We start from the raw sequence: 13910 nt of genomic DNA, 5'->3' as shown, positions 1-13910 counted from the left end.
CCTCTCAAAAAAAACAAGTGAAAACTAATGGTAGATCGTCTTTTGTTGAAATCCCTCCTTTCGTTGTTGGACTGTGTTGGACGCAGATTTTTGCACGTGGTGAATCTTGTGGGAGCAAGTTAGCCGGTGATTAGCCATGGGTTTCCAAAATATCTGGTACTCTCACCCTAGGAAATATGGACAAGGATCTAGATCCTGGTAAGTTATAAACGTCTTCCTATTGGAACACTCCGAAATTCATTCCCGCTTTGCAGTAAACATGAAGTAAACCCAGTCGCCATGTTGTTTCAGGTTTAAGTTAAATCGACACTTAACACATTTATGGGGATATTTCGTATGTTAGTGTCTCACCTCTTAATTGATGATTATTGTGTGGGTTTTATCACGTTCATCAGTTTTCAATTAACATGTGGGAGCACGATATAAATAGGTGCTGTCATTTGTACCATGTGTCTGTCTTATCTGGTTAGCGTACAGTTATTTTGCTCGCGTATGAGCCTGCACCTTTTTTAATTCCGTGACCTCGTACGCATATTTATTGTCAGTATTTCATACCTTCTGTCGGAAACTTAAAATTTGTGTCCACGTCTTACTCTGTGGATATTGGTCTAATTTAATATTTGGTCTTCTAATTGCGAAGTAGGATGTTGTATTATTGTGTAGGCCGCTTGGCAGATTTAATTACCGGATTTTGAAGGTAGATCTAGTTGCAAAAATCGGAATTACCTGGAGGAAATGCGGGGTAAGTCCTCGCCTGCCAAACAAAAGGTCGCGGGTTCGAATCCCGCCTGGGTAGAATTATCCTATCCGGGGTAGGGTTGTTAAATTTGTTGAATACCCCGATCTAAAATGGCCAATATGAGCTGTATCGGTGGTTTGGGAATAAAATAAAAATAGGTGAGTAGATCGCCTTCGCATCGTACTTTGAGGAGAGGCTATTTCCTACAAAGAATATTATTTGCCTCATATACCGCATGCATCTATCTCTTTATCACAATATTCTGGCACAATGAGGTATTGATTGGACTGGTTCATATATATATTAGTTTAGCATCAAGTAAGTGCTGTTGGGCAACTGAAGAAGCCATGTTATTTCAGTGAGTAATGATTTAAATTAAATCAATACTTAAGACCATTATGGGGATATTTCTTATGTTTGCGTCTCACCTCTTAATTGATGATTATTGATTGGGTTTTACCACGTTCATCAGTGTATTTTGACTTGTCAACTTGAGTGTATTCGGTGTATGTTAATAGAAATAGAAAATATCAATCAGTAGTAAGAGTATAGTAATTCAATAAGTGGAAAAGCATGTGCACCGGCGCTAAGATATGCATATTTTTGCCACCCTTTCATAATTTTTTAAGTTAGTCGGGCTTTGAAAACTGCCACATTTTGTTAATTTTATGTTTACGATCATACTAGTAAATTTGGTAACTATTTCACTGTGATATTTTTTTAACCCCAGACAACTAGGTTGTTTGTCATGCTTTTGTGTGTGATGTTAAAACTAACTACAGTATGTTGATATCCGTATTAATGTGGCTGGGCTTGAAATACTTCTGTTGTTAGATTTGCGAGAAATAGCACGAGTTGAGTTGGAGGAAATAATGCCATGGTGGCATTTGAAGTATGTGACAAATTCTTACATGACCATTGGCAGTATTTAGATACTTAATCTTGTATAAAGTGAAAGAATATGTAATATCAAAACCTCTCTGAGATATTATGTTACTCAAGATACGTGAGCCATTACAGATTTATTGGAAGGGAACTTGATATTATGCAGTGATGGAAAAGTAGCAAGGGATGCTGTTTGATCCCACTGTATATACAACTTAGTATGAATGGGTTTCAGGTTCCTTAGTTCCATATGTTTCATGAATTTGAAAAAAAATAATGAGAGCAGTACTCATTTGGAATTGTTTGTTTAATGGCATCTTCATTTGATTTTTTAGGGGAACTGAATTTTGTTTTGCTAATTATGTTTTTACTCTTTTCAGTCGATCCTGTGCTAATAGGCATGGTCTCATTAGGAAGTACGGCTTGAATATTTGCCGACAGTGCTTCAGAGAATATGCTGCAGACATAGGATTTAAGAAGGTGAGTGTTGATACTTTTGACTACGTTTGACTACTGTGTCATATAAGTATTTTCAGATATAACTTCTCTTAGACATCAGGTTTAAATTATCTTATTTAGTGGAATGAGAAACTTTAATATATGTTTGTTTATTTTCAGCTTGATTAATCTACCACTTCTGCGGGACATTTTATAAGTTAATTATTTTCATGTACAAAACTTTGGTTTCTTGTCAAATAAACTGTGACATGTGATTTTTCCGTTTCCATTGATTGTCACCCTTCAGCTGTTTCCTAGAAAGAAAAAGAAGAATAAACTTAGTGACTACATGGATAACTTCACCAATTACAAAGTTCTAGTTGCCTAAAAGATATTTCAGTATAATCTCTCTTCTGAGGTGATTTAATCTTTTTTGTGATTTGCATTTGAAATTTTCTATTAATCATTTTGGTAGTTTCCCATAGTTCATAGTAAAGCCATCTATCCTATCGTGTAATTTGGCAGAGCTTCTGAGTGGTATCAGCAGTTCCACTTGGAACTGGTGAGGGACATGACTACTATCTGTGAAAAAAAGAAAGACACTAGAGTTGCATGATCTCTTCTGTCTGAACGAAGCATTCAACATCAGTGCAACAAAAAGCAAACGTTTAAGAATTTAGGATCATCTTCTTAAAAAATCTTCTCCAAAGTATCAGATCAGATTTCTTGTACGCAACTTTTTCTGAAAAAGCTACCCATTTTTTGCACATAAAATCAAGTTGCCCAACTTTGAGCACTTGGCACTACCATAGTTTTTATTCCAATACCTTGGAATTTTTGTATAAGGAAACCAGATCTATTGTTAACGGTTTTCAGAAAACAAATTGTTTATATCTCAAAATTAGATTCGTTGTTAACAATGCAAACCTCGCCTAACTTCGAAACCAATTCATCAATTGCTATAAAACAGGCAATACCTAGTTAGGAAACTTGATTTTGCACTCAAAAGAGTGGTTCCTTTTTTTTAGAATAAATTAAGTAAATGTTCCACTATAGAAATAAGTTCTCTATCGCTTGCTTTTTGTTTCATTAATATTGTTTGCTTGGTTTAGACGATAGACCTCCTTAAACTGGGGTGTCTTGATTTTTATTACAGACTGTGTGTCACAGTGTAGCCTCGTGTGAAGGAATCAATTAAGTCTAAGGAAATAGGCTGGAGTGTTCCTGGTTATGTCTGCGTACATGTTTAACAAACCACAGTTCTACTTGCTGCCCTGTTGGCTACTTTGGTGTAACACATCCAGGAAACATGTTAGTTTATAGGGGTCTGAGTTTACATCATCGGCTTCTGTAATTATTCTCGAAAACTAATTTTGCCTCAGATGGTTATCTTAACTTAATTGAGTTCATCGAGTGACCACTTTCACATTAAACTTGTTCTGCTATTGTAGATCCTCGAGATAGCTAGTACCTTGTAGTAAAGGCAATGGAGCAAGAAAGGAGTATTATTTTGATATGTACACTGATATCTACTGGGGTGGCATGTGCTGTTGTACATGTAAAACTGTAGGAGTCTAGTTTTTTAGTATTGAATTCAGGATTAAAGATGAACTAGCTCATGAAGATTTGACTTACTGTCGGTATCATGTCAAAATGATGCACTGTTGTACTTTGCTAATTTTTATCTGGACTTCAGTGCATGCCATAATGAATGGAATTCAGAATTAAATTTCCTTTAAAATTATGCATTATTCATTATTATGGCATGCACTTAAGTCCAGATATAAATTTGCAAAGTACAGCAGCACATCATTTTGACGCCGACAGTAATCTGAAAGAATGTAATTATTGGAGTTTCCAAAAAGTTACAATGCATTCTGAGGAATCACAATTTAAGCCCACCTCACTAATAAAGTTAGGTATGTTGGTGCCAATGTAAACTTGTCTTCACTCTAATTTTATCTTACCTTTACTAATGTTGCTAGCAGGGGGAGTATTGATTTTTTTCCTGGTCTGCACACTTTCATGTCCTTCTCCTGGCAGCACACCAAAGGCAGACAGTCTCTTAATGACTGGCAGCTCTTCTTGAAAAAGTCAAAACGGGGTGGTGGTGTGCACTGAAAGTACTCTGCCGCACTCTTCAGGCCTATGATGGAGTCATTCAGCTCATTTTGGGTCTATTTTATTTGTTCTTGGTGCAGTACTTAATGCAGGTAGTTAATTTATAGACAACTGCATAAAGGAAAGCTGTATTACTTACTCATAAGAGAAGTGTATCCACTATTTGGGATAATCTTTTCAAGGTCAGGAGTCCTGCAGAACCCATCGCAACATATGCGGGGCCAGCAATCATTGTCACCAGTACAGTTTTTAACGGGTAGGATTTCTGCTAAAGCATCCTTCTCTGGGCAGTGGCGTTCTACACCTAACAGAGCTATCATAAGAGGAATTTAGTGAGTGGCTATTTTCTAGTTGACTGCTTTGCACATGCAAAATACATTGTCATATATTTATACTGGAGAATTCATTTCCTGTTAATTAACTCAAGGAGAATTAAGAGACACGCTGAAGTTTTTCGGTTTCCACCTGTTTCACAAAATTTACTAAAAATGCTTGAAACAGTTTCTTTCTTCCATGGAATTTGAAGTACAATGGCAGATGTGGGAGTGTATGGTAATAATGGTGTAGAGTGAGAAGTAATCAGGGAAAGTCACTTAGACCAGTGTTAAGAATTTTTGCTATCAGTCCAAAAGTAGTATACATATTATTATTCTGGGATGTATTCAGACACCCAATTAGTTATTGATTTTATTTCAGGTGGGTTATTTTTCAGTAAATATTATACTTTAAAAAGTGGCAGTAATAATGCACCAACGTCTATATTTTCAATGAAAAATCTCTAATTTTTCTTATCCTGAGGTGTGGATACTACAACAAGACTGGTCATTTGGAAGATATGTTAAGATTAAATGCATCCATATTATACTATCGCACCCAGCCTGATATACACTTCACAGTTGCAAATTGCTTTAATTGCTCACTCCTTGTTTCCAGGCACCTAATTGATATCTATATTTTTTGCAGGAATAGAAGGATCAACAACTTTGCTATTTCCACATGGTAATTTATTGAGACCGACCATGGTTTCGTTACAGAGTAACATCATCAAGGCGTTGCCATGGTTTCGTTACTCTGTACATGGTTTGGTTACTCTGTAACAAAACCATGGTCGGTCTCAATAAATTACCATGTGGAAATAGCAAAGTTATTATTCCTTCTATTCCTGGAATTAGAAAAGACAGTACATATTACAATGACGCACTAAAAAATTTGGTCACAACGTATGCATTCCATTTCTTTCGTGAGCATGTTTTACAAATGTTCTGATTACATTCACACCTGTATTTGGGAGACAGGGTGCTTTCCAATCACCTTGCGCAGATTAGCTCACATCGCAACAGATTGAAACACACTAGCGCAGACGAACAATGGTGCAGGATATGTTCCCATCTGTTTAGCGCAGATGACGTCACACCTGCGATTGGAACACGCTCTGAGCTAAACAGTTTAAAACAGATCAGCGCAGATACGCGATTGGAAAGCACCCATAGTGTGATGAGATAGTGTAATCGCATCGGAGTAAAAATTAAATAATTTCCATGGAACTACTAAAAACATTAATTTTTGCACATTTAAATAATAAAACATTAATCATATTTCTGGGAAAGCAATCTTGGCGCAAAGGAGATGCAAAATGTCAATATTGGCACTTTGATCCGAAATGGCAGGGTGGAACTGTTGTCACCCTATGACAAATAATTCCGCAAAAACCCAAAAGATGGGAGGGATCAAGAATGCTACAGTAGACTATGAGACAGCAATGGAGAAAGTGCTTAGATAAAGTGACCGAACAAAGTTAGTCACAAAATGACTTGTGGTTAGAAATTTTTATCGTGAATGGATTACCCAATGATGAAGATGATGAATTTCTACATCTCATGATAAAGACATGCATTGTATGCAAGCATTCCTGGAGATAATGCCAGTACTACTGGTTGTGAGACTTCTAGGTAAGAACCAGGAAGACAAGGTTGGCTCCATAAATTTAATGCAACACATGGACCTAATTAAAAAAGTAGACCATTTCAAAACTCAGATCAGTACCAAATGTCTAGTAAGATCAGTTCATTTCCTTTTCATTATGTAGTTGTGTTAACTCATCATTTATAATGTTATTCTTCTGGATTTCTTTTAGCTGAATGTTTTTTTATTGACTCGATTTTAATGGATTTGTACTATATTTGATATTTCTTGTTAAAATATCAGCCATTTTAATGATAAAGGAGCTCCATATTTACTACGGAAGTTAAAATGAAGTCATTTTTACTTAATACAAAAGAAAAATCTAGCATCAACTTGAATCCTGTGATTGTTTGCCAAGACAAAGCACATTGAAGATTGCTTATTCTCATCTTCCTTCAGTATCTCACTCAAGGTAATATTATTGATAGATAGGTCCTTAATGAACACCATTGAAAAGCTAAACACATCTTTATGACTGGGTGGTTGAAACTTTTGCAAATCCGTAGCCTCTGGGTTATTGACCAAGGATGTTAAATGTGATACATCATTGCATTTGAGTAAATTTTGGATTTAGATTGATACGTGAAAGTTCTCTAGACCCTCACCGTTTGTGCATTCTTGAAAATTAAAAAAAAAAAAGGGATTTCATAAGCTTCATGAAGGAAGAGAAAAATCAACCTATGACCTTCTACAATGGTCACTATTCACTACTGCTGCTATGTTCCTTCATTTACTTGGAATACACGATCAAGACGACAGATTGCTTAAAAATTTCGAAAACGTCTCCCTGTGGCATGTTGAAATTCGTGACCAAGCTTTGAACTGCAGCCATACAATTCTTAGTTATACTTATAAGGCAAAGTCCTTCCTGTGTGATGACCCTTTTTCAGTTTTTACTTAAAATTTTTTTAAAAGTAAAAGTAGCAGTATGAGTAGTTATGTCTCTTCATGGAAAAAGGAAAGTGTCCTTGCACATCATGTGAGGTTTTGAAAAATCTTCAGCCAAAGTATAGAGCTTCCCCTTATAATCACAGAGATCTACTAGATAAACCTCTGTGATTGTAAGGGGAAATCGGCAAACCCAATACTGACCTATTCTAGGAACTGCGACATAAACTTGTGCTAGACAAGGACTTGATCATTGTAAGGTAAAAGCAGTTCAATAGTGGCTTATCTGTGAGAATAAATCGCACAGAGTGATGTTGAATTCCACGAGCTGACCATGCAAATAGTCTTGAACTGTTATCTCGTAATGTATTGTTAAAATTTTACAAAGCTAAGCAAATGATCTTGAAGCTGCAAAAACCAGATACATGACTGTAATTCAGAACTATACAGGAAGAAGTAAAGTGGTTAGGCATCTATCATGACTTTCCATGGACCAAGTATTAAATGCAGATCTCTTCATGTGTCTCTCAAACAAGTGGCCCGAGTGTCTATGCACGATATACCGAATTAACCTTCTGGTAACATAAAATATAAAATTATTAAGATTTCTTACCATGAGGATGTCTACTCGTATTTGGAAATTGAATGGGATACCATTGTTTTGAAATTCGAATTTAATGCAAAATAATTACCTTTACTTAGAGTGATACTAAGGATAAAATTTTCAAGACCGCATAGCAATTTCTCTTGTTATTTTTTACTTAATAATCAGCTTCCCAACTTGAATCGATGTAAAAATCGTATATTTCAACTTGTTTTCGCGGCAATTTTATCTTGCCCCTGAAATGTATACGACCCGAATACTATTTACTCTTATTGTAACCTTACGCGCTAGATCCCTCTTAATAATTACACTTTCGCGCCAGCGTTTGCAATAATTTAATAATAAATACGTCTTTAGAGGTGTTGGCGAGCTTCATTCCATCATTACTTACGTGCAGTGCCGGGTGTTTTCTACGGCGCAAGTTGATCGCTAGTAAGTGAAATTTGAGCTCCAATAGTTATGAATTGCACCTTAAAGATTGAATTATGGGTACTCAGTCTAGATTACGTAAGTTTTTGGAGATATACAATAATATTCCGCTGCCCTGTCGACGCGACGTGAACCAGTACGTGGTGCGCAGGTGTAGTGAAGGTGCTTTTTGTTAGCGTTCCAAATGCTAATTTCTTAGATAGAAAGCTATTGCTTGAATTAGAAACTTCATTCAGTTAGGGAATGAATAATTACTCTCCCTCCCACCCTCTGATCTGTTCCAGGCCCCGATTTTTCTATTTCCACACATCAGGGATTGAATAGTTTGCTGATTTTAACATGTTTTTTTTGCAGAAATCGAATTAATGAAGAAACGCCGTATTAAACGTTTTAAAAATAAAATTGAAAATCCCCATCTTTAGTAGTATCCTCTCGGTGGCGTTAAACGGGGATACGGCCTCCGAAAGGGCCTCTAAAGGCGTGTTTGAACGATGCTTATACCCGCGCGGGTATATGGCTATCCAAATTCAGCATCAGAAATGCACCGTGTAAATAAAATGTGAAGGAAATTCCAGGTGTTCTAAATTCGCGCATCCACCTGAGCATTCGTCCAGATACTTATCTATTCGGGTAAATGCTTTGCGTAAACACGGCTCAATACCCACTAGCATTCGTTATACCATTTTTCAGCGGGTTGAGCGTAGCTATCGGCAGTTCACCTTTCCATTGTGTTCAGAGAATGCTTCTTCTTGGCATTCTACAAGCAGTCCGAAAAAAATCCTGACCTCAATTACCCAAAGTCTAATATAAAGGGCGCGCTTTTATACCGGGGGGCTTGTGGTTAGTAAAAGTACCAGTACGAGTAGTTATTACAATATAGTATTTTGAAGTACCTACGTAAATGGGTAGGTTTAGGCTTTGGAGGAATAACGCCGTAGCGACAGCGGCGATGCTTTCCATCCTCTACTTTGCAACAGAGTATTCCCAATTCTTGGTGCAATGGACAGTCCTGGCTACTGGCGCATGGAAGGAGGTTTAATAACAGCTTCTCTGCAGAGTCCGGTCTGTAGTTGGGGAGCGGGCAAACCAGTTCCCTTCTTGGACCTGTAGGAAAACCCCAAACAGTTACATCATGTGTGACCTAATTCATTCATACAAGAATAAGTGAGAGGGAGTTCATTCCCCACAACTCATAGATATAGGGGTAGAAAATTTTCAATAGATTAAAGAAAAAACACGCGTTATTTTCAGCGCTCTTTTCTCCTAAACATTAATAAATGCATTGAATTTATATGGTAGTTTTGATATCGTTTTTGGGCGATATAAAATAATCAAAAGATAATATTACTATATTATCATGAACGGGTCAAATACTTTGGAGCGAATCTACTTACCTCTGTCGGGACCGTGAGCCGTCGGAAGGGATTGAGCGTCCGTTACGTAATTATAAGAAAGCTTAAGCAGGTAGTGTAAAAAAAGTATTAAACGGTATCGAGTGATAGACTTGGCGGAGAGCATGGCGTGTTGACTGGCTAACTTGCTACTGGAAAATGCGTGCTCTATAAGCTGTGCATGAATGGATTTCTGCACAGGCTCCGTTTTCGTTCACTTTCTCTCGTCGCCGTCACGGATTATTGGGAATGAAAGGGATTCTCTTACTCATCGGGAAATTCGTTCCTTCTTTCTGGATTGGTGGCGGTGAAGGAACAATGAACGGATAAAGCTAATTAAGATTGGGTAAAATTGATTTTCCTACTAATCGCCTGTCTTCCCCCTTCCTTCTAACTTTGAAATCTGATCCCGGCGAACTGCGAAATAAAGTTCTTCCCGTTATCTTGGCAAAGAATAATCGAGTAGGTCCATTTCTTGGTTGTTGGTAGTGGCGCGGCAATAGGGTAGTTTCCTTCATCAAAGAAAACGAAAGGCATTGATTGCGATTCGTTACCCACCATTAGTGTATTCATAATATACAAATTATTTCGTTTTAGAAATACCGGTTTAGACGAATGGCAAGGGTCAATTTTATCCTCATTTGAAAAAGGCCAGATTGGCGCCCATTCGATGCCACTCCACGTGACGTCACAGGGACCTAGTTTCTACACGAGTGGATAGGAGTTTTACATCGTCTGAGGTTACCAATGCATGCTTGGTGCACAGACCTCAGGGAACATATCTTAATAATCACCTATTAAAACTGGCTAAGGTCGGAAAGTTTTCTTCGTTTGATAAGGTATTAATAATCCTTATTTAAGCCAAGCGCTACCAGCTAGCATGGTATTCTGCTACCTGCTAGCATCCTGCGTCCAGTGGCGGCTCGTGAGTCAAATGCTAGGGGGGGCGCACTCCACCGGGGGGGTCATAATTTTTTAATATTTCGTGTATTTTATTAAGTTTTTACGGCAATATAGGAATTAAATTCTGTGATGCCATACGTTCCGTTTTTTTTCAACAAAAATACCTAGTTTTCCTAATAAAGCTTGATTAATAAATACTAAATGCAGTAGACTCTCGGTCATACGGATCGGCTTAGTCCGGACTCTCGATGATACTGATCAATGATCTTGAAGAATAAAAATATATTTGCTGCGATATTTTGCAAATACAAACGAAAATACGTAACTTTAGGTTTTAGCGTCTACATTCTTCGTGCGGGTATGCCCGCAATACACTTCTGTTGTTCGTTTTGCAATAATAATGCGTTATTTGTCAAATCTATACAACATTTGCAATGATTTAGGTAGCAATGACACTTGTAACACCTGAGGAGGGAGGAGAGTGTCATTGACTTCCACTAGGCAACAAACACTACTAGAATGCGCGCGCTTTGCTATTGCAGATGTAAACTTTGATGGTGGTGTTCGCGATACTTCTTGAATACAATATGATTTAAAATCAACAATTAAACATTTCTCACACATTTTTAACAAAATATGAAATACTCACAGGCCTTTAGTTGTATTGCAAAAGTCCATCCTTCTTTCATTTTGTCCAGCAAAGTGATCAATTACACGTTAGTTGAAATCAGCGCTGGACAACAATTTCTTTCTGATTGAACACATGGCAAGGGCACTAGTCTATAAATAAACAAGGGACGACACAAAATAGGCCGACGAAAAATACGACCAAAAAGAACAAGGTGCCTGGACACAGAATTGGGACAATTTTTCCCTATATTTCCCTTAAAAAAACGAGCACTGTGATTAATTCAAAATTGTCTTCTTGAATGTACACACAGCACTAAGAAACTTCTTAATCGGCAATCACGCACAATTAACTCCTCAAAAATGATGTCTGAACTCATTTCACTCCGTTCTTTCCGAGAGTCTTGCCGTTACTATAAGGACGACTCAAGGGAGATAGAAGTCGTGGTCCACTAATGCTGATTCAGCTGAGGGACGAATTTAAGGTCAGCAAAGGCATTCACGCGAACAAAGGACGTCACGGACCATCTCCTTGAGTCTTATCATATGTGGTAAACACACGAGACGCCAACGGGTCGCATTTGGAATAACCGTGTCTTCGAAATCATTGCCATGATATAATAGAAAATAAGTTCTAGATCGTAAAAGAAGACGACTCGACTGAGCCACAGATGGGAGCTGTAAGGATTTCCGCACTGATATGAACTCTTCGAGGCCACTTAAATCAGACCCAAGTGGGCATTTTCCGTCAGATAGCTACCGCTCTGCCACTGAGGAATTAGGTGAACATGAACTAATACAACAAGGACGGCTAGAAAAATGATGAACCTACACACAAAAGGTGCATTGTACGCGGCACTTCATGACATTAATTGAATGACTCTATTTAAAGTCGCGCTTAACGATTTAAATCATATTTAATCCTTCACCCTTTCACGCACGCAACTATTTCTTAAATTATAAATCAGTGGGGAATGTTAACTGATTTTTCCTAATACTGCAGGTCTTTTGATAAATTTATCTGAAAAATAGGTACCGTATTTCTAATCATCGGGAAGATATGAATACATTGTTAAGGCCTAAATATTATAATATTAGTTTCCCCAAGGTTCTTGAAATTCGTAATCATAACAGAACTGTGTCAAATACTCGAGAATAGTTTTCCTTCGTCAATACGGCCTTTAACTGGTTGGATTTTATGTGTTCCGGAATTCAAACACCAAAAAACGCAAGCATAATGGGATAATTTATTTACTGTAGCAATACCTACCAGTAATTAAAAATTAAAATCGTATAACTACACCCAGTACAGTGACCATTCTGATTCCGTACGTCCCTTTTCTGTGGCAGCACCAAGTAGACGCCAGATTATACGCCCGCCGGCCTGCGCAGCGATGTCAACTCACTCGTCGCTCTGCGCATTTTCGGACGACGTCCCAAGACTTCCATTAGACGCGTCATAGCACCAGCGGCCCCCACCACTACCACTCTCCATATAACTGCATGGGGATGGATTGGGACGTTCTGGCCAGCGCCCCACGGCTACAAATACGAACTTCTCGCGCTATTTCTTTTCGTGTTTTTCCAACACTTTCGATGTATGGGACTGAAAAAACGCTTTGATTAATCAGATGTATAATTATAAATTAATGGATATTTATTTTTTTTACTTTTTCAAATATTTGGGAGGGGCGGCGTCCGAGAGTCCTTATGGGCAAACCGCCACTGCCTGCGTCGTATCAGCGCTCAAAGCCTCCCCCAAGGTCACCTCAGTTGCGGCAGCGGGAACCAGAACAACGTCACACGGAGATTTTCTTGGCATTCATACTTACCCGGCGCGTTTTCGCGCGCTTGAAAATTTTCACTTTTCATTTAATCGCGAAAAATAGATATCGTCATTTAAGAATCTAAAAGCGTGAAATACGTACTCCAGGAGTAATAATATTTCGATTTAGGCAATAAAAAAAATAATAGGAAACCACCCTATTGCAGATGCTTAACCGCAGCGCCTAGGCGGCACCTTGTGAATTTCTTGCTAAAAACATACTTCAAATTACGATTAATTCATATGTAATACTTAACTTTTATATGAATAAGCTTCCTTTGAGAGACCAAGATGAAGGAAATTTTCGAATGGGAGCGTAATGAAAAACCTTGCCGCACAGCGGGGTCGTTGTTCTGCGGACTCGAATACTTTATCGGCGCCTGCGAGGTATGCAATATCTATCAGCGCTCAGTAGTCCAGAAGATACTCGTACATCTATTACGTAAATTCGATACTTTTGTGCTTTTTATCTGCAAGTATTTTGAAATAAAAATGCATTCGAGGCACTATTTTGTAATTTCAAAGTACATTTTATATCAAAATACACACTTAACCATTCCATGAATATGAAGAGATTAGTGGATAGGAGAGAGAAATGGAGAGCTGCGTCAAACCAATCTTAGGATTGTTGACTAATGATGATGAACCATTCCATGACTTGCATTGCCCCTGCTGGGCAGATTAAGGTCGTTGTTTTGGGGGGGGGGGGGGTTGGTGGTTTCATTTTTTTCCCGCTGCGCCTTGATGGTATGCAATACATTTCAGCTGTAATGCGTCTTAGATCCGCAATGAGTTGACAAATGGCTTTTCGATATTCGTCAGTAATTTTCAAACTTTTTCTCTTAAGCCGATGATATAAAACTTTAATTGAAGTGCCACCTTAAATAATTTCCCAATATTCCTTATTTCCAAAAAATTAACAAAGGGGGGTAGCCACATAAAATAATTTGATGTCTGACTATGGGTGCTGCGCAACCACCTAATAACACATTCATTGAAGTGCCACCTTAAATAATTTTCTCATATCCAATTTTTCAAAATTTACAGAAGGGTGGATGGCTGCCACAAATAAATTGGCGATTCACTGTGGTTACTGTG

General features: G+C 37.9%; 2 protein-coding genes and 1 long non-coding RNA gene across 3 annotated transcripts in view; 1 reads left to right on the top strand and 2 right to left on the bottom strand.

Annotated features, from left to right (window-relative positions):
- The first annotated feature begins 29 nt into the window (after nt 1-29).
- On the top strand, nt 30-2337 carry LOC124168509 (40S ribosomal protein S29). Its single transcript, XM_046546834.1, has 3 exons — nt 30-198; nt 2005-2104; nt 2243-2337. Exons 1-3 carry the CDS (start codon nt 137-139, stop codon nt 2249-2251), a joined length of 171 nt encoding a protein of 56 aa, XP_046402790.1. The 5' UTR covers nt 30-136; the 3' UTR covers nt 2252-2337.
- A 2107-nt stretch (nt 2338-4444) lies between these two features.
- Nucleotides 4445-8205, bottom strand: LOC124168510. Its single transcript, XR_006866953.1, has 2 exons — nt 8029-8205; nt 4445-4496 (listed from the first exon to the last, which is right to left on the bottom strand). It is a non-coding gene; the product is annotated as an uncharacterized LOC124168510 (long non-coding RNA).
- A 769-nt stretch (nt 8206-8974) lies between these two features.
- LOC124168507 (tetratricopeptide repeat protein 30A) overlaps nt 8975-13910 on the bottom strand; it is a 31865-nt gene continuing 26929 nt past the window's right edge. Inside the window, exon 14 of the mRNA XM_046546830.1 lies at nt 8975-9170. The gene's annotated coding sequence lies outside the window, so the exon portion shown is untranslated. The remainder of the gene's footprint in view (nt 9171-13910) is intronic.

Source organism: Ischnura elegans, chromosome 11 (assembly GCF_921293095.1).
Source record: "Ischnura elegans chromosome 11, ioIscEleg1.1, whole genome shotgun sequence".
NCBI classification, from domain to species: domain Eukaryota; kingdom Metazoa; phylum Arthropoda; class Insecta; order Odonata; family Coenagrionidae; genus Ischnura; species Ischnura elegans.
Note: the sequence above shows the minus strand (reverse complement) of the source record. Positions and strands in the feature narration are given on the sequence as shown.